The sequence below is a fragment of the Scardinius erythrophthalmus genome, assembly GCF_964197995.2.
Source record: "Scardinius erythrophthalmus genome assembly, chromosome: 21".
NCBI classification, from domain to species: Eukaryota; Metazoa; Chordata; class Actinopteri; order Cypriniformes; family Leuciscidae; genus Scardinius; species Scardinius erythrophthalmus.
The window spans coordinates 13,851,339-13,876,125 of record NC_138241.1 but is presented as its reverse complement, the minus strand read 5'-3'; the positions used below and the strand labels follow the sequence as shown (position 1 = coordinate 13,876,125).

The 24,787-nt window shown below is 36.4% G+C and overlaps 1 protein-coding gene across 1 annotated transcript in view; it reads right to left on the bottom strand.

Annotated features, from left to right (window-relative positions):
• Nucleotides 1–4,894: 4,894 nt before the first annotated feature.
• The window catches only part of loxl4 (lysyl oxidase-like 4), a 38,804-nt gene continuing 18,911 nt past the window's right edge, over nt 4,895–24,787 (bottom strand). The window contains exons 8-15 of the mRNA XM_081350150.1: nt 18,920–19,074; nt 14,968–15,135; nt 12,776–12,938; nt 12,443–12,686; nt 7,724–7,839; nt 7,503–7,639; nt 5,502–5,613; nt 4,895–5,405 (exon numbers count right to left, since the gene is read on the bottom strand). Of these exons, the coding sequence (XP_081206276.1) occupies nt 5,335–5,405; nt 5,502–5,613; nt 7,503–7,639; nt 7,724–7,839; nt 12,443–12,686; nt 12,776–12,938; nt 14,968–15,135; nt 18,920–19,074 (1,166 nt within the window). The 3' untranslated portion in view covers nt 4,895–5,334. The remainder of the gene's footprint in view (nt 5,406–5,501; nt 5,614–7,502; nt 7,640–7,723; nt 7,840–12,442; nt 12,687–12,775; nt 12,939–14,967; nt 15,136–18,919; nt 19,075–24,787) is intronic.

Sequence of the window (24,787 nt, the reverse complement as noted above, 5' to 3'; positions counted from 1 at the left end):
TACAAATGAATAAAGAAGACAATATTAGCCAGAACAGATTCTGACAATATTTGACAGAATCAAGCCAGATGATTTTATGAATATGATGTGGTCTGAAGACAAACTCAAATGAAATGGTCAAAATGATTGCCATCTCTGAATATTTCCAAAGTTGAAATGTTGCTATTTTCAAAAATAGTGGCAGATAAAAAGCTGTATTTATTTTGTGGTCATTTCTTAGCTTTTCCTGACAGACTTTCATAATGATTGAGTTCAGATTGAACAAAATAACTTGGGCTTCATAAACTTGTCTGAAACTGAATGTATAATAGCTCGTAATATATTCTTGACTTCAGCTGCACTGGTTTTATTGCTTTCCTCTTCGATACAATAGTTTCTTCCCAGTGAACATAACAAAGCCATACACAAATGACTGTAGAACTGCCATACGCTCTCATAAAAATGTCACACATCTGTTGATCAAATACAATGTGTCACGATGTACAGAATAGACAAATGCATTAAAATGAGGGCTGAAATGTGGGATGTCTCATGTGTGTCCAATGCTTTCAGTAAGACATGTTGATTGTGCGCAATGTCCTAAGTGAAACTAGGTGACCCTACAGGGAAAATTTAGGGTACGTTTACATGACAACAATGAACTAAAAAGTTAGCATTTTCAGGCCACCAAAACGCTGCTGTTGTGTAAATGAATGGCAAAAATGAATTTTCAGCATAATTACTCCAGTCTTCAGGGTTTACATGATCCAAATCATTCTAATGCTGATTTGATGCTTAAGAAAAATTTCTTATCAATGTTGAAAACAGTTTTTAATTTGAAAACTGAGATGCATGTAAGGATTCTTTAATGAATAGGAAGTTCAAAAGAACAGCATTTGTTTGAAATAGATATCTTTTGTAACATTCTAAATGCCTTTAAAAACGATATAGTTCCCCCAAAAATGAAAATTAGCCCATGATTTACTCACCCTCAAGCCATATCGGTGTATATGACATTCTTCTTTCAGACGAATACAATCAGAGATATATTAAAACATGTCCTGGCTCTTCCAAGTTTCCCATTCACTGCTGGAAGCTAGTTATTTTAGTCGATAAAGTTTTAAATATGAATACTTACACAAACGCATCGCTTCAATTCACAAGGCTTTTATTAACCCCCCAGAGCAGTGTGGAGCACTTTTATCATGGATGGATGCACTTTGATGGACTTCCAAAAAAATATACCTATTCACTCCCAGTATAAAGCTTGGAAGAGCCAGGACATTTTTTAATATAACTCCGATTGTATTCGTCTGAAAGAAGAATGTCATATACACCTAGGAGGGCTTCAAGATGAGTAAATCATGGGCTAATTTTCATTTTTAATGTCACTTTTGATCAATTTATAAAATAAAAGTCGGTCTTGTTTACTATTATATAACTGATTATAAAACAGTTACAGAGATTATATAATTAATTACAATTACAATATAGTAGAATTCTAAAATATGAGGATTACTAAATTTTTATTTGCTTTGTCAAAGTAAAATGCTTCCATATATGCCGTCTTTTTTGCTACAGTGGTTTCAACTTTTTTCCCCCCATCTGAAGCAGCCACTTAAATGTATTACATTTATTTTTATTTGAAAACAAAAACAGTCTTTCACAAACACACATTATTCATAATGGAGTCCCTGTGCAATGGATCACTGTACACAATGAGCAGAAAAACAGAGTATAGGTAGCTAAATGAGACCTGATACGCCATATTTATTCACATTTGAGATCAGTTGTTTGCATTGACCACTGTAACACTCATCACAGAACAGTAACAAGAGTTTTACATCACGTTTGAGTTTCTGGAATGATTCTGGTATTACTTTCCCATTTATTTGTGTCCTGGCTGTCCAAATGATCTCAAAGAATTTTGAACACACATATTTCATCCCTGAGAGTATTGCAAATTACAATAAGAGCTTAAACTCTCAACTACTCCATGAAAAAAAAATCCCAGAAAAGTGCACAATTAGCACCAGAAGATAATAATATAAAAACAGTTTGCTGTGAATTATGGACTGAAATCAATTTATGCACTAATAATATTAAGATCATATGGTAACATGCAAATCATAAATAAAAGTATAGATGAAATAACAGTTCAAGAGAAACATGGTGAACATAAAGGTACACAATAGAGGCACAGAATAAGTCATATTGATGATCTTACAAAAACAGTATTTCGTGAAAAAGGAAAGTACATAAAGTTGATCTATGCACATACAATTGGCACAGATGATTCACTTAAGAAAAATCACTCGTGTGTTTATGAAATCAACCATTATGGATTATACTTTAAGATCAATACCATGAGGATTTGAGGATAAACAGTAGGAACAAATTACATATCAGTTCATTACATGCACAATAACCATTGTTTAACAGCGTCTTGTACTGTGCAAATAATTACAAACATAAAGACTGATACAATACAGCTCAAAAAAAAAAAATTGTTTAGATGTTTAGACTAAGACTATATGTAATGCTCTAGCCCATAAATATTATTCAAGCTAGATTTGAACTCATCATTAAATGCTGTAGTGAGCTCTTCATAGTATTCCCAGCATCCCTTTTATGCTTTACACTACTTTTTCTTTTTTTTTTTTTTCAGGACATTGTGACAACATACTCCTTTATACTCATAGATGTTAAAAAAAGCTTCAAGTACACGCTAGACTAAGAAAACAAGTTCCATTCATCCACAAATCAAATCTCCATGATGTTAGACTATTAAAGCAGTCAACCATTTAGTTAATACTATGAATTGTCAAACTAATAAAACTCTCATCCAGAAATTTTGTTTTTAACATTGTATTAAATAAATTAATCTTTTGCATATACAACATCCTTTATTATCTTTTAGGATTTAGGAAAGTCACTGAGAAAGAAGGTATAAAATACTTAATTTGTTCAAAGAGACAAACAAAGAGATGTGTGTTGAAATATGGTAGTGAATGAATGACCCATTTCTACCAGAATACTGACGGTTCTTCAATAAAGTGCTTAACTCAAACAGAAGAATTGAAGTTATAAAACTAAAGATATAAAAGTCATGAAGATATAAAACTCATAAATGAGCAGAAAAAGTGAACACACTGCATTTGGATGTCATATAAAATAGATCATATTGTAATTAAATGTAATGGGGGTGAAATGTAATGAAAAATTAAACATTATACAAATGCATTTATTCTATAACAACATATTTATTATTCTATAATTATTCTGTAATGTCAGGAAATAAATATGTGTACATGTAGACAACAATAAAAAAAAAGTTATTTTCTAATAGTCTTATGGTCCTAAGAACTACAAATTTTGCATGTTTTATTTTAAACTCGCAACAATTGCAACTTAGTCTCTGAAAACAATGTCCCAGTTCAATGGATAATAACTAAAGCATCAGTTCACCCAAAAATACAAATTCTTACTTTATTTATTATTGGATTCTACTCTTTTGAGTATAATGAAAGTGGGAAAAGACTGTGGCTATCAAGCTCTAAAATGACAAATAATGCACTATAAAAGTATATTCCATGTCTTCTAATTCAAAGTGATGTGTGTCAGGAACAGACTGAAAATTAAGCTATTATTCAATGAAAATTTTGACATCTGCGACTGCAACTGGGTGGAAAAGAACAACCAGTATGCAATTCAAAAAATAAAAATAAAATACAAGACTAAGACAAATTATGACAGAATTTTCATTTTAGGGTGAACTCCTAAAGTTCTATTCTTTCGATTGATTTTCAAACATCTGCTAGACTAAATTCAATTCCATGGAGAAAACCATTTAAAGGGGTCATGATATGAGAAATCAAATTTGCTTTGATCTTTTGAGATATAAGAGGTCTTGTTACCATTAAAAAGTCCTGCGAGTTTCATAGTTAAAAAACAAAGCATTTATTTAATCAAGTTCTGAAAACGGCTCATTTGCATATTGTGGGATTTGTTGCATCACACAAGCAAATACATGTGCATATGGCTGACTCCAGAGGAAGACACTAGCCGCGTTTCCATTACCCTTCAAATTGCGCAAATTGAAATTGCGAATTGAAAATACGCTCAATGGAAACACGTCAATTTCGCAAAAACTCCCCTTTATCGCAAAAAAGTTTTTACGCTCACATGAAGGTGGTTTTTCAGGCAATTCGAAAAAGAAATATTTCGCAAAACTGCAATGGAAACAGTTTTTGCGCATTTACAGGTCACCTGACGTAGACGACGCGGTGTGTTTGGACAGAATACGAGACAGAGTTCTTTATTGAATTCATAAAAGACAAAAGAATGACAGGAATACTGGATTCTAAACCTCAAAGAAATGCCACAATCAAGACCTCGAAGCAGATATGAGTGAGAAAAACCCAGAAACACTTCATATGTGCCACACACAGACACAGTATAAGGGTCTTTCCTTGTCATTTCCTTTCATTAATAATAATAATGTCTAGTGCGGTACGTGGCTGTGATATGTATATATAAACTTACCAACGTCCGTTGCCATGATTTATAGAATGACTTATCGCGAGAGGAAAAAATGACGTTTTAGTCACATAACATCGGTTAATGGAAACGCCGTCATTTCGCAATAGTTTATTATCGATATTTAGAAAAAAATCGTACAAAAAAGTTTTGCGCAAATCTTTAATGGAAACGCGGCTATTGATATAGTTATACATCATCACACCATAGGCCCCAGCCACTGGCGTTCAGTCGCTCAGTGGCTATATGTTTGTCCGGAGCATTTTGTATAGTACTTTTGTTGAAAGATGAAGCGGCCAACTGTTTTGAAATAGACAGCAGCTGCACAAACCGTAAGTAAATGATTTCATAATGCTTTGTCTGTGAATTACGGTTTTATGTGGATAAAGTTTTCAAAACACTTACTCGCGTGTAATAGCGAGTGGACGTTGATACTGTTTCCTATGCAATGACATTAGCCAATCATAACAGTGGCCAATTTCTGACAAACCTTAAAGGAGCCGCCCCTTAAAAACTGATCACTTCAGACAGAGGGTCAGAAAAAAGGTGGAAATATATATTTGTTTGTGTGTGTGTATGCGCAACATAACTTTATTAACATTATAAGTGAACCTCAAGAAACCTAATAAAAAAATAAAAAAATAAATCCATGTCATGACCCCTTTAAAAATGTAGCAGATCTCTTCCACTGTGGTGCTACTGGTAGACTGTTCTGAGATCAGATGACAAGATCTCTTTCTCTTTTACACAGTTTACTGTCCAGAAAGCCACATTTCCAGGACCCATCCCCTCCTCTCACCTATCTTTACTATAGGCTCAGATGAAGTTATTGCTGATCTGACGCTGATGTTCAAATAAATCCTCGATTTCAGCGCTGTAGGCATCACCTGTGAAAGAAGAGTGCGTCAGACAGGGAGTTCAGATACTATTGCGCTTGAGCATGCATGCATGTTGTGAATCATTCATTGACATGGGGATCATACCTGCATGGCAGCCGTACATAAACACTCTGTGTCCATCATATTTACATCGACAACGCATGACGTTGTTCATAAAGTCTGATTCGGCCATATCCAGGGACGGATTTACCTCAACCTGACAAAACACACACAAGAATGAATAGAATTGGTCAGTAATTAGGCCAATTTGTGGGGCAACCCAGAAGGACAATTTACCATGGGTTCCCTCTGGAATTGTTTTTTTTTTAAACCGTAAGTCTTGTACTTCTACACCTTGTACTTCTAGAGACTCCAGGTGGTTTGCAGTTCTGGAAAATGGTGGCACTGGAGACTTTAGGGTTAATATCTTTCAAATTAATATATTTTCTTCTCAACCTGTTTTTTGTGCCCCCCAATGAGCATTTCTTTCCAACAGACATAACTTAAAGTGATAGTTCACCCAAAAATGAAATTGCTGTCCTCGTGTTCCAAACCTGTATGAATTTCTTTCTTCCATTGAACACAAAATCATTTCATTTTTGGGTGAACTATCCCTTTAATTTAGCAATATCTATAGCATCCTTCCCATGGGCATTTAATCATTTTGACTTTTCAGTAAGAGTTTCAGAGTTCATTCTCTTTTTTGGCCCATTTTACCTGTAAAAGAAAGCCTGCTCAATAATTATGCACATCTGAATGTAAGGTGTTTTACGCTTACAGCCCTCGCTAACAATTATAGATCACTTATAAATGAATAAAAAAAAAAAAAAAAAAAAAAGTTATTGGGTTTGGAATTGGTAAAATGTACTTGGGGGAAAAAAAATCTGATCAAAATATCGACTTGCCTAATAATTATATAATGAATTAAAGATGAACTGTATTAAATATAGATGTTTTTTTACAATGCCAGCCTGAAATAATACTATTAGTATCAGTTGCAGACATGCAGAACCAATAAGGACGTGGAGCTTGTAAGGAAATGTTTTGCAAACAGATTGCTCATCAAACCACTTTACAAATTGGCTCCACCAAACCAGACTCTCAAATTACTGTTATAAAATCGCAATATAATAGTTTAATAGTCCAGAAAGATGCTGTAAGCAGGGTAAGATGTCAAAAGAGCAGCTTTGAGCAACAGTACGTTATAAATTGAATGTGATAATACCTACAAGGCTTGAGAACTTTTTAAACACTGATACAACAGTTCTTTTATTTTCAACACTGTTAAGATATTGTTCCTAGTAGCCAAAGGTAATTATTCTGTGAGCAACTTTAACTCTGGACTGTAGAGATCTGGGTCTGTCTGAGCATATGTTTGACCGAGAAAACGCCTGTAAAACTGGCGGGCGTAAATTACTCTGAACGTAATTGACCATGTCTAATAGAGGGGGATATAGCATGTTTTTCTCCTCCAGCAGGGAAAGCTTAGCATTGGGTTATTTTTGGTGTAAAATTAAAGACAAGCAACTCAAGGAAAGAGCAACAAGTTTGTCTGGTTCATGAAGTATAGATGCTTAATTTACACAACGTCTTTGCTCAGACGGGGTTGGCATGGGATAGCTGGCCTCATTCTACATGGAGATGGTAACTCTGACCTTTTGACTATCACCACGGCTCATTGCTGTGCCATATATAGCAGCAGCCCGATGCCGGTTTGTAATTAGCATCTGCCAAACGTGCTTAAAATACATGCAAATCTATCATGGCGACATTTTGAGCAAATAAATCTTCAAAAAGGTCAGAGCACGAAGGTACACTGTAATTAAAACAAAGCTTCACATCAACCTATATTTTACAACTGGGATGTATAAAAGGCCTCTTGATTGGCCCCTAAAGCGGCTCTTTGATTGGCTGGTTCTGCATGTGAAGCTCAGCTGCGGAAGTGCCCACAGTGATTTGGATGATTAACACGTTTCCAAAGTTAATGACAGAGAAAAAGTGGAAAAACTGCATCCTGAAAAGAGAATCTACTCTTGAAAGAATAGTGAAAAATGTTTTGTGCGTGACTCCCGTCTTCCACCGTTCAGATGTTCTGAATCATTTCACCTGCATGATGTAGTCTCCAGGTCTCACATCGGTGATGTCAATCCACTGGCAGTCGATGTCGTGGCGGTACGTGTCCCAGCAACCCACTGAAATGCCTTGATCTCCATAATTGTAGCATGAAAAGCGTTTGTGAAGTCCTGGAGATAAACACAAAAACGGTTTTATTTGCTCTCGTAAACCAATTTGCATTAGAATAAGGTTTAACATAACTAGGCTTTTACCCTCAGGACAGAAGGTGTCTTCCAGACAGAAACTGGCTTTGTGTCCTTCAGCCACTCTGCTTCCGTTGAGTGTGAGGAGGTCATAATGCGTGAACACTTCAATGCTGTGATAATGCCTGAATAAAAAAAAAGAATGTAAGTACAAGTAGCATTGTATAATTGGCAATCACTTTGCCAAGGCAAGAACCACAATTACTATTGCCCGTACATACCTTCACTGCTCGTGCTAAGCACATAAAATATCATTCAAATCATGCAGCTTGCTCGAGGACGATATTGAGAATGCATCGAATGCAAACTTGAGAGAATCGAACCGTTATAAATCCCAGAAGACGCTGCGTAAGATGTAAGCTTTAAACTTCTTGTACTGATCCTATATATACTAATCCTATAAGATCCTACAAATCACACTGTACAAAATGGATCTAATAAACTTTGTACAACATGTAAAGAGACTGAGAATCTGAAGACCACGCCCACAGGGGGGAAAACAATCCAACCGTCTCCATTGACTTTACATTGCGAGAGGCTGACTCCTTGTCATTTCTTGCTCTAACAAAAGACAGAATAATGCCTAAAAGCTGCTACACTCTCAGAAAAAAAGGTACAAAAGCTGTCACTGTGGCGGTACCTTTTCAAAAGGTACACCTTTGTACCTAAAGAGTGCATTTTAGTCCCTCAAAGGTACATATTGGTACCAAAAGTGTACATATTAGTACCTAAATGGTACATATTAGAACCCTTTTGAAGGGTACTGTCCCAGTGACAGCTTTTGTACCTTTTTGTCACATATATGTGACAAGGTCGGTGTACAGCAAACAATCTAAGAAACCCAGAAATAAGTTTTCATAAGCTGTCGACCCCAAAAAAACGAGCGTTTGAGGACATAAAAGTGGATATAGCCTGGAACGAATGGGTAAATTGTGGGATCCTGACACTACGTGTGCAAAAGTTAAACATTTGGTCACTGGTGAGTCAAATATCCAAATGTCTGTTTTATATATTATATTTCTGTAAGATAAACCCTGTGTTGCCGATTACGGTCTCCTCCAGCGGGCGTACGTTAGTTCTCAGAATTAGACACGTGTCACTCTGTCTCAACTGCCTGTATCCACTTTTATGTCCTAAACACTCGTTTTTTGGGGTCGAGAGTTAATAAAAACTTATTTCTGTTTTTTTTAGCTTGTTTGCTGTACACCTTGTCACACAGCAGCTTTTAGGCATTTTTCTGTCTTTTGTTAGAAGCAAGAAATGACAAGGAGGCAGCCTCTCGCAATGTAAAGTCAATGGAGACGGTTGGACTGTTTTCCCCCCGGTGTGGGCGTGGCCTAAATGCGCTCTGTCTCTATGTAGATTGTACGATAATGACACCTATTGAATCGTAGGCTACGACACAAGTTAGTATAGAAGAATAAAACGTCATCAGCATGCACTAGTGGTAAACAAATAGAACAAGATTAATCACACTTTGTCATTTGTGGTTTTTATGTGTGCTATTTCCAAGTGAAACGGAATATTGAATAGAGGGCGGGGTTTTATTTTAGTGCACCTCCTCTCCATCCCTCGCGGAGGGAGTGGTTAAAAATATTCAACCCAAGCAGTCAAACCGACGTCAGAGACGGAACGCCATTCCAGAGTGGAAGCAAGTTTTCATATCTTTTGATTAAACAACTTTTTGTTTTCTGTGTATTAACTTAATAACTTAACACAAATTAATTGTTCACCACAAGACCAGTAACAGGGTTCTCAAGTCTCACGCATTGGCTGTGAGACACGCAATTCAACCAGTTCACACGCTCACACTGTGTATTTCTCACGCTGAAAAGGCAATGCCAACCAAGTTGTCCTGCAAGCTTTATATATAACGTTGTATACGAAACGTACAATATGAAAATAATGTCTATAATAATATGAAAGAAATGTTTTAATAGGTTATTAAATTTGTTTGTGATGTTACTGTATGTTGTATTTATTGTGTATTGGACGCTACTTATAATAAGACGGTCAGTTGAGCAACAAGATCGCAGCACATCTCAATTCTCACAAGGATGCGTTCAGTGCCCTCGCGTCCTTCCGAGTTCGTTCTTTCAAGGCAACCTGGCAAGACAACTCCGTTCTTTGCGTTGTTGGATTTGAGAAACAGTCTAGTATTAAATGTGTTATATACCACTCCGAATTCATTAGCAACTGTACATAGTACATAGTAATGTTCTAGCAACACAGTATAATCATGTTAAATATGCTAAATACCACCAAAGACTTTAGATATACAAAGACAGTGCACTCATATTACTTGAAGAAAGTGCAAAGCACAATATGGCGGAATAAGTCCTGCCTTCTAAATAAAAGAGCCAAAAGCTAATTGGTAAATTCATTGCGCGCTTAGAACTGCACGTGCATTGGCTGGTCAAGCCTGGAAAATAAGCTTTTTTAACGCCATTTAAGCATAAGAAACAACCTTTATGGGACAGTTCATGTCTCAAATGTTCCTTTTTTTGCTGATTCAGCAAACAGTTTTTGAGATTTCAGGATTCCCCCATTCAAGTAGATAGGACTTGCTCTTGGATGCCCGAAATACAGTTGCTGCCCGGAGGCGTCGCAAATATTGGCGCAGAGTGAAGAGACTTTCCTTGAAAGAGACTTTGATACCACTCACCCACAACACCCTAGAAAAATGGCAGGAGTTTTCCATGACTCTATTCCAGAATATGTTAAAATGTAGTTGGCTTATATTTCATGCTGGCTTGTGAACATGGGCAGAACAAAGGTTCACTATGGACCACTGTCTGATGACCTCATTGCTCCTACATGAAGGTGTTGGCTGCAACCGTAACACCCTTTACAGGAAGTTGTTGTTATGCTGATAGGGTTACGCTTGCAGAGTTGTTTATTCAGCTCGTCTGAATAGACTGCTTTCAAATGCCAACTTCTCTGGTGTTTTTAAAAGATTAATAAAACAAGTTTGGCCTGTGAACACGCAAAGCCCACGACTCCTCCACAACAGAGTGCCTTGTTCCCACAGAATGGGTTTGCAATTATTTTCAGAACACATGTAAAGGGAGTGAAGGTGCTCAAAGCAACTAATAAATCTGAAAGATGACGGCAAGCTTTCTGACCACCCATGACCGGTTTTATAAACAAGAGTGTACGTTCCATTCATTGCACATTGAAATAACTGAGTGAACTCAACTGAAAGGAAATGTACCCACAAATACTCTTCTAGTCATACGTCAGGGTTATTCCTACATTATTTCAGTCAGGACCACTTTGAGAATGAAATTTATTGACAATCTTTGGATTTGGCGAGAGGCTTAGGCTCTAAGTTGCTCGAGCTGCCATACTAGACAGTTTGAGATACGTCCTTGAGACACAAATCCCCCAAGCCTTTTAATAACCAAATGTTTCTTAGCATATGTTCACAGAAGGAAATACAATGATCACGTACATAGAGTTTCTATACAGAATCCACTGCTCTATTATGAAGATGCTAGGAGGTGAAGGGGTGGAGGTGGGTGTAAATGTCTGTGCGAATGGCCACAATTTTGACATCGACACCATGGGGAAAAACTGCCGTTTAGACATTCTTAATAGTATCTCATAATTTGGCAGCAGGTATATTAGACTGCTGTCTCTTTAAGAGCTGACGCACGGATCCATTATACGGTTACACATGCATTTTCTTTCTCAACGGTTTACGTTCACTTAAAACATAAAGGATTGTGTTTATGTGAATACTCATCAAGACCTGCATTTTGACATTAATTTTCTGTTTGACTGACTGTTGAAGAGCAATAAGCAGCGAAAAAAGAAGGCAATTTAGTACAGAGAGGTGGATTTATGTGCCACCTTTGGGTGTGAGCACAAAATCTGCATGAATGAGTAAAATTATGGTAAATACGCGCAATCCCTTGTCGAAATTCAAGCCCTGTAACACCAACAATATTCATCCAGAGTGAGTGAGGGGAGGCGGGTTTGTGTGTCAACTAGCTGTCGGAGAGATGGGAGAACTAGAAAACGCAGCTGGTATAATGCATCTTTTCTGTGGAAAATTTGTATTCAGATATTTCAGTATCTATGTATTGAAAAATCAACATTTTTGATAACACTACATTGCATGTGGTTTATTATTTCAGATACCTTTTTAAAAGACTACAATTTAAAAATGTATATATTATATATAAAATTCAACCCGACAAAGTGGCTAGTAGGAGTGAATGCGTTACACGCCACTGCTGAAATGATTACGTCATGATACAGATGAAATATAAAATGCATATAAAAATCTATTTTAAAATCATTGAACTATTAAAAAGAATATGCAAAAAAAAGCAATATAAAAAGAAATAAAAGTAATAGACAGACAGGAAAAGAAAAAGTGAAACAGAAAAGAAAAAGAAAAAGTAAAAAATATTATATAAAATTATTATTAATAATAATAATATGAAGAGAATAAAATAACTTTTACTTTAACTAAAATAAAAATGTAAGTACTCATTGCAAACTGGATTACAGGTAGCTAATGAGTAAGATTCAGTTTTTGTCACTGAAGCATCTGTGCAAATGTTTCTTGGTCTTGGGGTCCAGTTGTATTGTACTGTATTCTCAGCAAGGGGAGCTTTTTATAAAACAAGATGACCAAACTATGTTTTCCCAGCAGCTCTCGGGCTGCTGTTTCATTCTGGATAGACATTAAAACAGAAGAAAGAAGGAAACCCTCACCTGTGGCACTGGTGCCAGGTCCAGGACTCTCTTGTGGAGCGTGGACGGAAGTCAGCTCTGCCCAAGTTCAAGATACGAGAGGAGAAACGCAGAAGCCGGCGGTGTCCGTAGGGCCACTGCATCCGGTTGGCAGAGGAGGAGAGACAGTTCTCCTCATGAGCACAGGTGAGCAGGTGCAGAGGCCTGTCTTCCAGGTAAGCGCTCTCCTGCACGAGCTGTGCATCCAAAACCAGGTCAGGTGCAGCTAAAACAAGATGTTGATTAATTCATAGGGATCATTCAGTGCAGATACAATTATAAAATGCATCAGATTTTGTCATTCCAATCACTTACTTTCAGAACAGGTGACACCTGCTGCTTTAGCCCCGCCTCCTCGAGGGCAGTGGACGTGATTATTCCGACGGCACTGCTGGATGGACATTTCTGTTCCCACACAGTGAGTCCCACTCAATGTCACTTCTTGTGCCGAAGGGTCTCCTTGCCAATAATATGTGTCCTATACACAGGAAGGCCAAATCTTATTTGTCTGCATATCGTATGCTATGCTTAATATGCAAGGTAGTTGACATGAAATACTTTTGGGAAGATGATATGCCCTCTAGTTTTACAAGTTATGAATAATCTTAACTATTTTAATTCAGCACTTCCTACAGTACTTTTTTATACCTAATTATGCTTTGTACTTAATTAATATGATTATACTGTATGTATGCACCATTTACTAGTTAAGTGAAGTAACAAGGTGAAGCCAACAAGTTAACCAAAAGAAAATGAAAGAATTAACTTCTACAAGACTTAGGATACACACACCTAATATTAATTCATATTCATTTTAACTTAAAATCTACATGATGATGTTAAACTACTTATTTATGGGTCCAGAACTTAGTCATTAGTATGGAAGCTTGTTTCCACCACAGAATAAAACATTTTAAGAGATAATTGTGACTTTTTATCTCACAATTGCGAGTTTACATCTCACAATTCTGACTTTATTTCTCAGAATTTCGAGATATAAAGTCAGAATTGCGTGAAATAGTCGCAATTGCGTGTTATAAAGTCAGAATTGTGAGATCTAAAGTCAGAATTGCGTGAAATAAAGTCGCAATTGCGTGTTATAAAGTCAGAATTCTGACTTTATAATACGTAATTGGGAGATATGAAGTCAAAATTGCATGATATATAGTCGCAATTGCGTGTTATAAAGTCAGAATTGTGAGATAAACTATTCTGAGGTCAAAAACAAAACAAAAAAGTCTGTCTTTTTTCCCCTTAGAATTGGAATTTATATCTCACAATTGTGAGTTTATATCTCACAGTTCTGAGAAAATGTCAGAATTGTGAGATATAAACTCGCAATTGCGTGTTATAAAGTCAGAATTGCGTGATATAAAGTCGCAATTGCGAGGAAAAAAAGTCAGAATTATGACTTTATAACACGCAATTCTGACTTTATATCTCGCAATTCTGACTTTATAACACGCAATTGCGACTTTACATCTCGCAATTCTGACTTTATAACACGCAATTGCGACTTTACATCTCGCAATTCTGACTTTATAACACGCAATTCTGACTTTATATCTCGCAATTCTGACTTTATAACACGCAATTGCGACTTTACATCTCGCAATTCTGACTTTATAACACGCAATTGCGACTTTACATCTCGCAATTCTGACTTTATAACACGCAATTGTGACTTTATTTCATGCAAATCTGACTTTATAACACGCAATTGCGACTTTATTTCATGCAATTCTGACTTTATATCTCACAATTCTGACTTTATAACACGCAATTGTGACTTTATTTCACGAAATTCTGACTTTATATCTTGCAATTGTGACTTCATTTCACGCAATTCTGACTTTATATCTCACAATTCTGAAAAATAAAGTCAGAATTGCGAGATGTAAACTCGCAATTGTGAGATAATTGTGAGATTTATTTTGTGGCGGAAACAAGCTTCCATACATTAGTCCTTATTACCAGAAATAATGCAATTTTACCCTTCTTCCATTTTTTGACGTGAAAATGAAGCACATTAATTGTCCAATTTTCCTCAAATATATTATAAATTATACAGAATTTGTACTGAAAACACACACTAATCCTGAATTTATTTACTGCAGATTTTTGGGGGGAAGAAAGATTAGATGATTTCCATTACAGTTTTAAAACAATTCATTTTAATGAAGTAACTGAATATAAATAACCCTAACTTCATTCATTCATTTATTTGGGGTTGCGATATGACCTGGACATTTCTTTATGAGATTTCGTAAAACAGTTTAGTTCTGCACATGTAATAACTGCCTTGATTCCTGTTCTCAACTATTTCTAAACCTGTCCCACCTCTTCATCTTCACAAAACAGCTACTGTATAACACTTATGTTTCCCAGAAGTATCCTAACCCCTAAACATGCACAGGAAGCTCTCAAATGCACACAGACTGAGGCAACCAAAGCAACATATTCAGAGCGATTACTGGAAAACACAACATTCTTTTCAGCAGTCTCACCTGATGGGCACGTGAGGCGAAACCAAAGCCCAGTTGCCTGCACACCACCATAGCTTCATTTATTCCCCAGTTTTCACTGCAAATCGTCCCCCAACGTTTTCTGCCCCCCACCTCCATGAGCACCTCTACACGACCCTCAGCCGAATCCCTGCCGCCTGCCAACCGCACCTGAAACACAAACATGCTCACAGGAGTGAAAACTACACACACAGTGGCCTCAAAGAATAAACAAACACTTTTGCAAACAGATGATGCTAGAACTTTTCTCAGAACTAACTTCACTTTCCTAGGGGATGTTTAGAGGATTAAGTGCGTATATTTAAAATAAATGCCATAATGCATTTAAATGTACATATTTACATGTAGCATTTGGCAGAAACTTTCATTAAAAGCTTATCTATTTATCAGTTTGTGTATTCCCTGGGAGACCAACCCATGACCTTGGTGTTTCCATCACCATGCTCTACTGTTTGAGAAACAGGAATGAATAACTACCATATAATAGCAAAGTCTGTATATTTATTTAAAATAAATGTCATTTAATGCACTAAATGCAAATAAAGTTTAAATAACGTATATTTAGACTAGGTCGATTTTTAGATAATGTGACCCCCTTGGGCATTTTCTAGTAAAAGTTGGCAAACAGACTTTTCTAAGGGTATTTTTTCTGCTGAATCCATTTTTTGCTGTTTGCCAAGCTGGATCTCTTATGTGAAACTCAGTAGAGCGCAAACTTCAAGATGACCTCTAAAATGTCAGGAAATTCTATATTTATAAACTTTACATCATGCACGACATCAATTAACGAGAAAGTTTATTTAGGTGGGAATTAAGATACTTGTATGTGACAATGATAATTGCATTATTTCTCATTGTAGTCATGATGGTGTCTAAATGGTCAGTGTTTTCCAAATGGTGCGCTACAAAGAGCCAGGACCCACGCACATGTGGGGTTTCGTGGGTGCTCTCCTTCCTTCTAGAGCTGTTGGACAAGGGCTGGTCCCCTTCCACGCTCAAAGTTTGCGTTGCGGCTATTGCAGTGTTCGCAGAGTCGACGCACGGCCGCGCGATAGGAAGGAACAAGCTCATCATCCACTTCCTTAGAGGAGCCAGGAGGATGAACCCCCGCGAACCCCTTCAGTTCCTATTTGGGATCTTTCTTTGGTCCTAGAGGCCCTGAAAGCATTTCCCTTTGAACCGTTAGAATCCGTAGACCTAAAATACCTTTCGCTCAATACCGTTTTTCTGATAGCTCTGTCTTCAGTAAAACGTGTGGGGGATCTACACACGCTATCCGTTAGCCCCGCGTGTCTGGAGTTTGGACCGAATGACTCTAAATTCATCCTCAAACCGAGACATGGCTGTGTCCCCAAAAGCGATTGGCACTCCCTTCAGAGCGCTGCCAGCATCCGATAGCGAGGGCGGTGAAAACCTCCTATGCCCCGTCAGGGCGCTGAGAGTTTACATCACACGCTCCGCCGCCTTCAGGTGTTCTGAGCAGCTCTTTGTTTCGTTTGGTGGGCGCACCAAGGGTCTCGCCGCCTCGAAACATAGCCTGTTCAGATGGATAGTGGTCGCTATCTCAGCAGCTTATGCGTCCAAACACCTGCAGTGCCCTCTGGGTATCAGGGCCCATTGCACCAGAGGCATGGCCTCGTCGTGGGCTTGGTCCAGCGGGATTTCATGACATTTGTATGGCGGCAGGCTGGGCCTCCCCCTCTACATTTGTTAAGTTTTATAACCTGGAAGTTCCCGCCTTGCAGGCTAGACTTTTATCAGTCTAAGTGGTGTGTATGTTCTGCCCAGTTTGTTCGTGTGCAGGCTACTCTCACATGACTATTAGCTCTTCTGGTTGAGCTGTACTAAGGGCGATAATCTCTATACATAGACCGGCGGAGCCGCTCTGTACATGTGCTGGCCCGCGTTGCTGGCCGCCTGTTTCCCACATGTTTTGTGTTCCCCGGGCTTCCCTGTGACTCATGCAGTGGATTCTCAGCGCGCACGGCGTTGACAAGGGGTTCCCGTAGCGTAAGCAACTTACGCAATACGAGAGAACCTCTCGTAAGAGAACGTACTTGGTTACCTAACGTAACCTCAGTAGTCAGACTACTGTTTGGAATTGATCAGCTGCAACTGCGCCTTAAGATGTATGAGTGCACGATGTAAATGTAAAAAGTCTCGTCTGCATTGCTCTGCTGCATGCAAGTGCAAGACAAGTGATGCAGAATGCAGAATTGGAGAATCTTGTTGTACCATTGTTTAAATAACATTACATTTTATATGCCATGCAGTTCATGTTTTAGTTATTATTCAGCTAATGTTATGTCCAACTTTATAAGGTAATTTTAGGCCAAGTTTACTGTGTTTATTTCCTTTATCTGTTCAAAGCTAATGTTAGTGGTGTGACACATTACCGTGATATGTTTTGGTAATTTGTTAATTTGTCTCAATTCTTAATATTTACAACCAATCTTTCTGAGAATATCTTTTTCATAAATAAACCAAAAGAGAATTTAGTTTGGTTAAATTTAAGTCCTTAAACTTGTTTACATGGACATGTAAATGTTGAAAAGTAATAAACACTCTTCTTAACATAATGTAATAGGATGATGGTTTAAGATATAGGCCTTTTGCTGCCACCAGCATGATGCTGATGTTCTTACATGGACATACTCAAATACACAAAATTACAAGTCAGTGTTTACCAGAAATATTGTAAGACAGAATGACTAACTTGTTCTGACTATTCTGTTTGTTTCCTTTACTCAATAAATGCTATAACACAATAAAAACAGATTATCTTTGAGCCAGTGCTGAGAAATTTGCTCATTTTGGTGTATGAGGCGGTCATCTTGGATTTTGCACTCTACTGAGTTTCATGTAAGAGATACAGCTTGGCAAACAGCAAAAATGGATTCAGCATTAAAAATAATTTGTGCATTATATAATGCAAAGACATTTTAAGTGTGGCCAAAGGGGGTACTTCACTGCTGGCAAAATGGCCTTTCAATCAAAAATTTCAATATCAAAAGGTGATTTTTTTTTATTATTATTATTATTATTGGTTCTTACTGACTATAGAAAACAGAGAAAAAATGCTATTGTCTTCACTTTTGCCAAATAGCTAGGAAAACTTAACTTTTCCTACCAAAAGCCACTTCCACCAGTCTGCTATGAATTTGCTTACGAGAGTCAAATACCGCTTTACTTTAGTAGGAAATACTTTTTAGCAAACTTTTAGTCACTTGCCTTGTATTGCTCCCGGATGCAAGAATTCAAAGAGTAAACATTTAGTAGGAGTGAGTTATTTTCAGATTCCAGTGAAAGATCCAGCGTGTTGTAGGCCGTGGCTAATTTAGGCTGCAAAGAATCGTGAATATGGAGAGAACGGCGCGACGGAAAATTTGTAAAACCTCAATGTTTGTAGTCAACATTTCAAACTTGATGAGCACGAACACTGTTTTAGGCTAAACGGAGGGGAAAACTGAAAGAACGCCCAACCCGCCAAGGCAAAACACTGTCGCATACAGGTAAGAAAGCTGTTGTCAGTGTTTCATTTTTACCATAATGCAACATAAAGTAAGACAATACAATAAAGAGTAGTAACACAATACCCTTACAATAACGGTTTTGTTAATGACCATCTGTTGATCAGACTGTCTGTGGCCAGGTATACAAAAAATGCAGAAAAATTATCTGTAGTTTTCACAAAAGCTCTGGATCTGTAAAAGGTCCTTTTGCTGACGAATAAACATAAATTTATCTCTCCAGGTAACATGGAGAACAAGTCAACATTATTCATTTACATACTGTATACTACCAACCGACATTGTAAAGCGGGTTGAAAATCTACAAAGCTACACTTTAAGTATCCAAATATTTTGGGGGACTACTGTGCAGATAACATGACTGATATGAGCTATCTGAAATAACCTGTGATCGTTTTGCTCACCGTGGTGTCCACGCCTGTCTTAGGAACATAGCATTTGACAGAAGCATCCTGGCTGTGTTTGAATGTCCAGGGAGGGACTTCCTGGAAGAAACAATCCAAAATGGAGCGCTCTGTGCCAGTGCACTGCACAGAGTTAATGTGGATTGGCCCCGTCCCTGTAGAACAAACAAACAGTAAATGTCACTGGGGAATCACAAGTTAAAAGTCTCATATATAAAACAAAATAACAAACACCCGGCCTGTTTGAGTTCTTTCTGCCACAGAGAACACTAGATACTCTCTAACCGACCCTTTCCAAAAATGGCCTTAAAAAACATAACTGACCAACTGCTGCCATTTGTCACTTTCTCAAACTAATCTTTGATCTTTACTGATGTAAATCTATTGAGGATTATTTCTGAGTAACTGAACAATTCATTGTTATAAAAATCCATATTCATCCAGCCCATGTAAGAATAATATCAATTAATTATTACCGAAAACCATGATGTAAATGGATTCATTTTTATGGGCAGTTGTACGCATTACAAGTAATGTGAGTAATCTGATTATGTAATCAGATTACTTTCAAGTAACTAGTAAAGTAACACATTACTTTTAAATTTACAACAAAATATCTGAGTTACTTATTCAAACAAGTAATGCATGTTACTTTGTTTTCCCATTTATAAACGGACACCTCTCTTGTCCCCATGTTAAGAGAAACTATGCAAACCAGTTATGTTAAATAACACAAATGTACTTTATGTATTTAATCTCACTTTATTAACCAATGTCTCTGCTGCTGACCTTCGATGATTCAATACTAATACTAATAAGCAAAAACTATTTTAGATAAACATCACATTTGTGTTTTTTTTTTTTATTATTGCTGAGGTAAATGTCGAACTTTATCCTGCGTCCTATTCTTCTGCAATCCAGAATGACAGCACAGCTGAAGAGTTTGTTTGAGCCGAGCCCTCTACTGTACAGACGTGCATTCACATTTCCTTCAACCTGAGGCTTATTCATTTCTTTTTTGAAATGAGAAAGATGAGAAAAGGTGATGCAAAAAGTCACTAAGTAACGCAATTTGATACTTTTTAGGGAGTAACGCAATATTGTAACACATTACTTCTAAAAGTAACTTTCCACAAAACGGGGACGTTCTAAAAGTTGTGTGTTTATGTCTAAAAGCAATATTCCTCACACACCAGAGGGCCACACATGAGTCTGATCAGATACAGAGAAGTGGACTTGTTCATGTGAAATCATTATCATCACATTCTTGAGGTTCTATGGAGATAAAAAGCTTGATAAAAAGTATCAGATGTCACAGTTCATTTCCCTCTTTGTTTACCGTGACGTCGGTCGAAATCAGAGTCCAATGTGAGCAGTGTGCTAAAACTTCAGATATGAATCTCACAAGCATGTGAAATCTGCAGCATAAATGTACCACAGAAACATTAGTGGAAGAGTAATTGTAAAGTTTTTCCCCATCTCAGAAATACATGCTGGGTAAATGAAGTAGAAATAATGACCAGCTGTTTAGTTTTGAAGCAAAAATGATAGAGCACAAAAGCAAACACAGCACCCTATTTGGCCTCGCTTCTGAAGCAAATTGCTATAGATTGGCTAAAACCATGAGGATTAATATGGAAATGTTCCCTCACAGAGAATATTATATATAATCAAGGATTTAAGCAAAGAGTGGAGACCAAAAGTAAAAGTTAAGAGTCATTGAAAAACCCATTGATCGACTACAGAAAAAAAGAAGAAATGCAAGAGACGTCTAATTATTGTTCATGTAATTTCTCCAGTAGACAGCATGATGACATCATAATTTGGACTCAAATGGCTCAATCAAAACATTGTCTTTGTGTCACGTGCTACTTTATAAATATAGATATACATATAAGTAAAGAATAATATATTGTTACAAAATAAATATACACTACCATAAAAGTTTGGGGTTACTAAGTTTGTTAATGTTTTTAAAGTAAGCCTCTAAGGCTGCATTTATTTAATCAAAAATACAGAAGAAAAAAAACAGTAATATTGAAAAATATTATTACAACCTAAAAAATGTATTCCTCTGATGCAAAGATTCATTTTCAGCATCATTACTCTAGTCTTCAGTGTCACATGATCCTTCAGAAATCATTCTAATAATCTGATTTGGTGCTCAAAATACATTTATTGTTATTATCAGTGCTGAAAACTAAACTAAACTAACATTTAAAAAAAATGTTTTATGAACATTATACTGTGATTGGATTTACGGTTACTTTTAATCAATTGAATGCTTCCTTGTTGAAATAAATGTTTTTTTTTGTTTGTTTGTTTACTTTTTTTAAAATCTTAGCATAAATATAAAACCGTGTATGCACAAAAAGGCAAGTAAATAAGTAAGTATTCCAGAAGTGGCTGAAGGAAAGGGAGTGGTTCTGTGACTGACTGCAGTGAATAGTTTCACTAGAGTGTGGTTTACGGAAAATGGACATTTTTCTTCTCCCTAAAATAAAACAACATATATATATTCCGCATTAATGGTGTTTTCCTTTCATGGAATGACTATAATCCCTATTTTAAGAGCAGATTAAATTGCTACATAAGAAATATTTCCTCTTAGCCAAGTGCATGTGTCAGCATCAGTTCCAAGCCAGAGGAAAACTCAGTGTTGTACTGCATACAAAACTATATTCTCCCCTTATACATTTTGCCAGTAAAGCAAAAGGTGAACCGGTGAACGTGGCTTTAAATCCCTTGTCTATAGTGTCTGACTGAAGTAAAAGCAGCTGATACTGCATTCAAACAAATCTCAAAACATGAAGTCATCGAGGGACTTCAGAAACGCTTACTTACTTCTTACTGGGAGGTCAGACTTAGAGAACGCCTCAACAGAATTTGTTGCTTCACGCCGCATTGGCCTTGAAAGATCTACACTGTCGTACAGGGTTCATGCTAACTCCACCATAAAAACATTTCTGAACAAAAAAAATCCAAAGAAAGAATGTGCTCCACAATGCAGCCACAATGACATCCAATTTTCAAACTTGTTTCCACCACTAAGCACATTAAAGGGATAGTTCACCCCAAAATGATGTAAATGACGACAGAATTTTCATTTTTGGGTGAACTATCCCTTTATGTTATATTAAATGTCTGGAAAAATCTGGCAGTGCAATAAGCACTGTAACAACACTATTATTCAGGATCATTTCTAAATGTGGTAACCACAGTCTGGTACATGTAGCCCATCTCAACAGATTTCCTATTTTTACTGCCTGTCCCAAACAGTCCAGCTCTGTTCTGTCATTGAAACACTAATTTGTGTCTCTTTTCACTCACTATATGTTTTTGTGGCCTCGGCTGCAATGGGAAAATTATACATGACATCTAAATACCTAAAGCCCTCGATGCTATAGATGGACAGAAATCATGAGCTTTGATCTCAAGTAGTCTTACATCCGAATGGGTGAATTCAAAAATCAGCAAGTGTAGTCACTAGTCACTTTCTAAAATATCTTCTTTTTTTTTTCTGCCACACCTGCCGATGAAGGGTGATTAAGAAAATTTACCAACAAAAAATATTTATTAACCAACATTAAACTATAATTTACATTATTTGTTTTATTTCAAATGTATGTATTTTTGTCTCAATGACAATGAGATTAAGCTGTTTTTCTTTGTGTGTTATAGCAATCATAGAATCTGATATATTAAAGTCACTTATGCTCACAAAGGCTGCATTTATTTAAACTAAAATACAGTAAAAACAGTAATACAGTATTACAATTTAAAATAACTGTTTTCTACTTTAACAGTAGTGTATATTAGCTTACTTACCCTTACAAAAAAAAGATGTTTATTAAGTGTGCTATTACTTCTTTAAACTAAACATAACATTATGTATTTATCAGAAATATACTTAAAACATGAAGTATATAAGTATACTTGACTTATACTGACAGCAAATTCAGTATATTTGACCTATACAGATATTTGGCCTCTACTTTTACTTGTGAATTTTGTGAAAATGTGAATTTTTGTGTAGTCCACTGGTAGTGTACATAGAAATTCAGTTCAGATCTTCTTAAAGTACAGTTAAGAAGATCAAGTAAATTCCAAGTATAAAAATTAATACGAACAGGAACATAGTAGTATACTCAGTGCAAAATGAATATATAAATAGTAAACTATAAGTATGATAAGTTCACTTAAAGAAAACTTACAAGTATACTTGCAGTATAAAACTACTAAACTAGTTGTTTACTGAGAGTACACTTCAGAGTGTACTTTCATAAACTAAAAAGTGTGCTACAAGTATTTAACTAGTAAACTATCAGTATACCTATAAGTTCACTTGTACTGTAGTTGCAGTACAAACGAAAAACATAGTTGTAAACTGTGTACACTCAACATTTACTACTGTTACACTTAAAATATACTTAAAAGTATAATTTATACGCTAAAAAGTGGGCCAATTTAGTAATGAAATAGTACACTTACAAGTATACTTCTAGTACATTGATATTAGTATACTTACTAATACTTTAAAATATACTTGAACTTTACTTAAATATACTTAATAAAATGAACTTGAAGTATACTTATTTTTTGTAAGGGTACTGCCAGAAATATTCCATCCATGTGTAAAAATAAGCCTAAAGTGGTACCACTTAACAGGTACTTAACGGGTTGCTTTGAATTTAATTTTGAAGTTGCCATTCCTAAAAAAAAAAAAAAATCAGCCAGTAACAGACAAGTAACACATTACATAGCCTGTTTGTACTTACAGAATTTGGCACTTGGCGAGTGTTAAATTAAAACCTTGATTGGATTATTTTCATTAGATGAAAGTACTCAACCTTAGGCAGATTCATTTCAAGTCTGTATTTTCATAGGAGTCACTACTGGTGCATTACAGCTTATATTTTTAAAGTAACAGACCCCTAAAATTATCATAATCCATAAATCAACATTTCATCATTTCAGTTCTTTGAATGGTAGCACCTGATAAAACATCATTATGAGTCAAACGTCATTTCACTTCCTTCCTTTAAAAAAATAAATAAATAAAAATAAAAAAATCTGCACAACATTACTGGCTGTGTTTTTCATCAGTGTGATATCTGGAAGTCTTCAATAGATTGCTACTGTCATCGCTTCGCTCTGACCGGATGAGATAATTGCTCTGCCAAAGAGAAGAGATGCCGCTCGGAATACAGATCAGCGTTGAGTTTTGTCTCAGTCAGCTTAAATAAACTCACATGCAGTGTGGATCTGAGGCAGAGAAAGTTCAGGGAAAGTTCCTTGGCTTAAAGAATCGTCATTCCCGTACGGTACATTTATGCTTTGCGTCTGGAAAGTGTGATTTCGCATAATGTAAGACATCCTCATGTCACGTCATAGACTGCTTTCATATTCAGCTGCAGACAGGCGTATCCCGCAGATAAGCAGAGCTTTCCAATTAAGCTCAGACTCAGACTTTGTTGGAATCATGTGCCAAACTCAGTATAATAACCATGTTTGTAGTTATGAATCACCTTCTTCCCAAAAACACCATATTGGCAGATTGAAGGAAAAAATGAAAAATCTGTCATTTACTTACCCTCAAGTAGTTCCAACTGGGATCAGAATGAGGGTACGTAAATAATAACAAATCATTTTTTTTGGGTCAACTATTTCTTTAAAGGGATAGTTCACTTTGAAATTAATTTTTGATATGTTTTAGCTTACCTCAAGGGCATCCAAGATGTAGGTGTCTTTTTTTCCGCAGTAGTTTCAATTTGGATATTTTTAGGTCAAACCGTTCTTGTCTGTCAGTCATATAATGCAGGTCGATGGTCACTGTATCAAAACACAAGCACAGAGTCCAAATTAAAA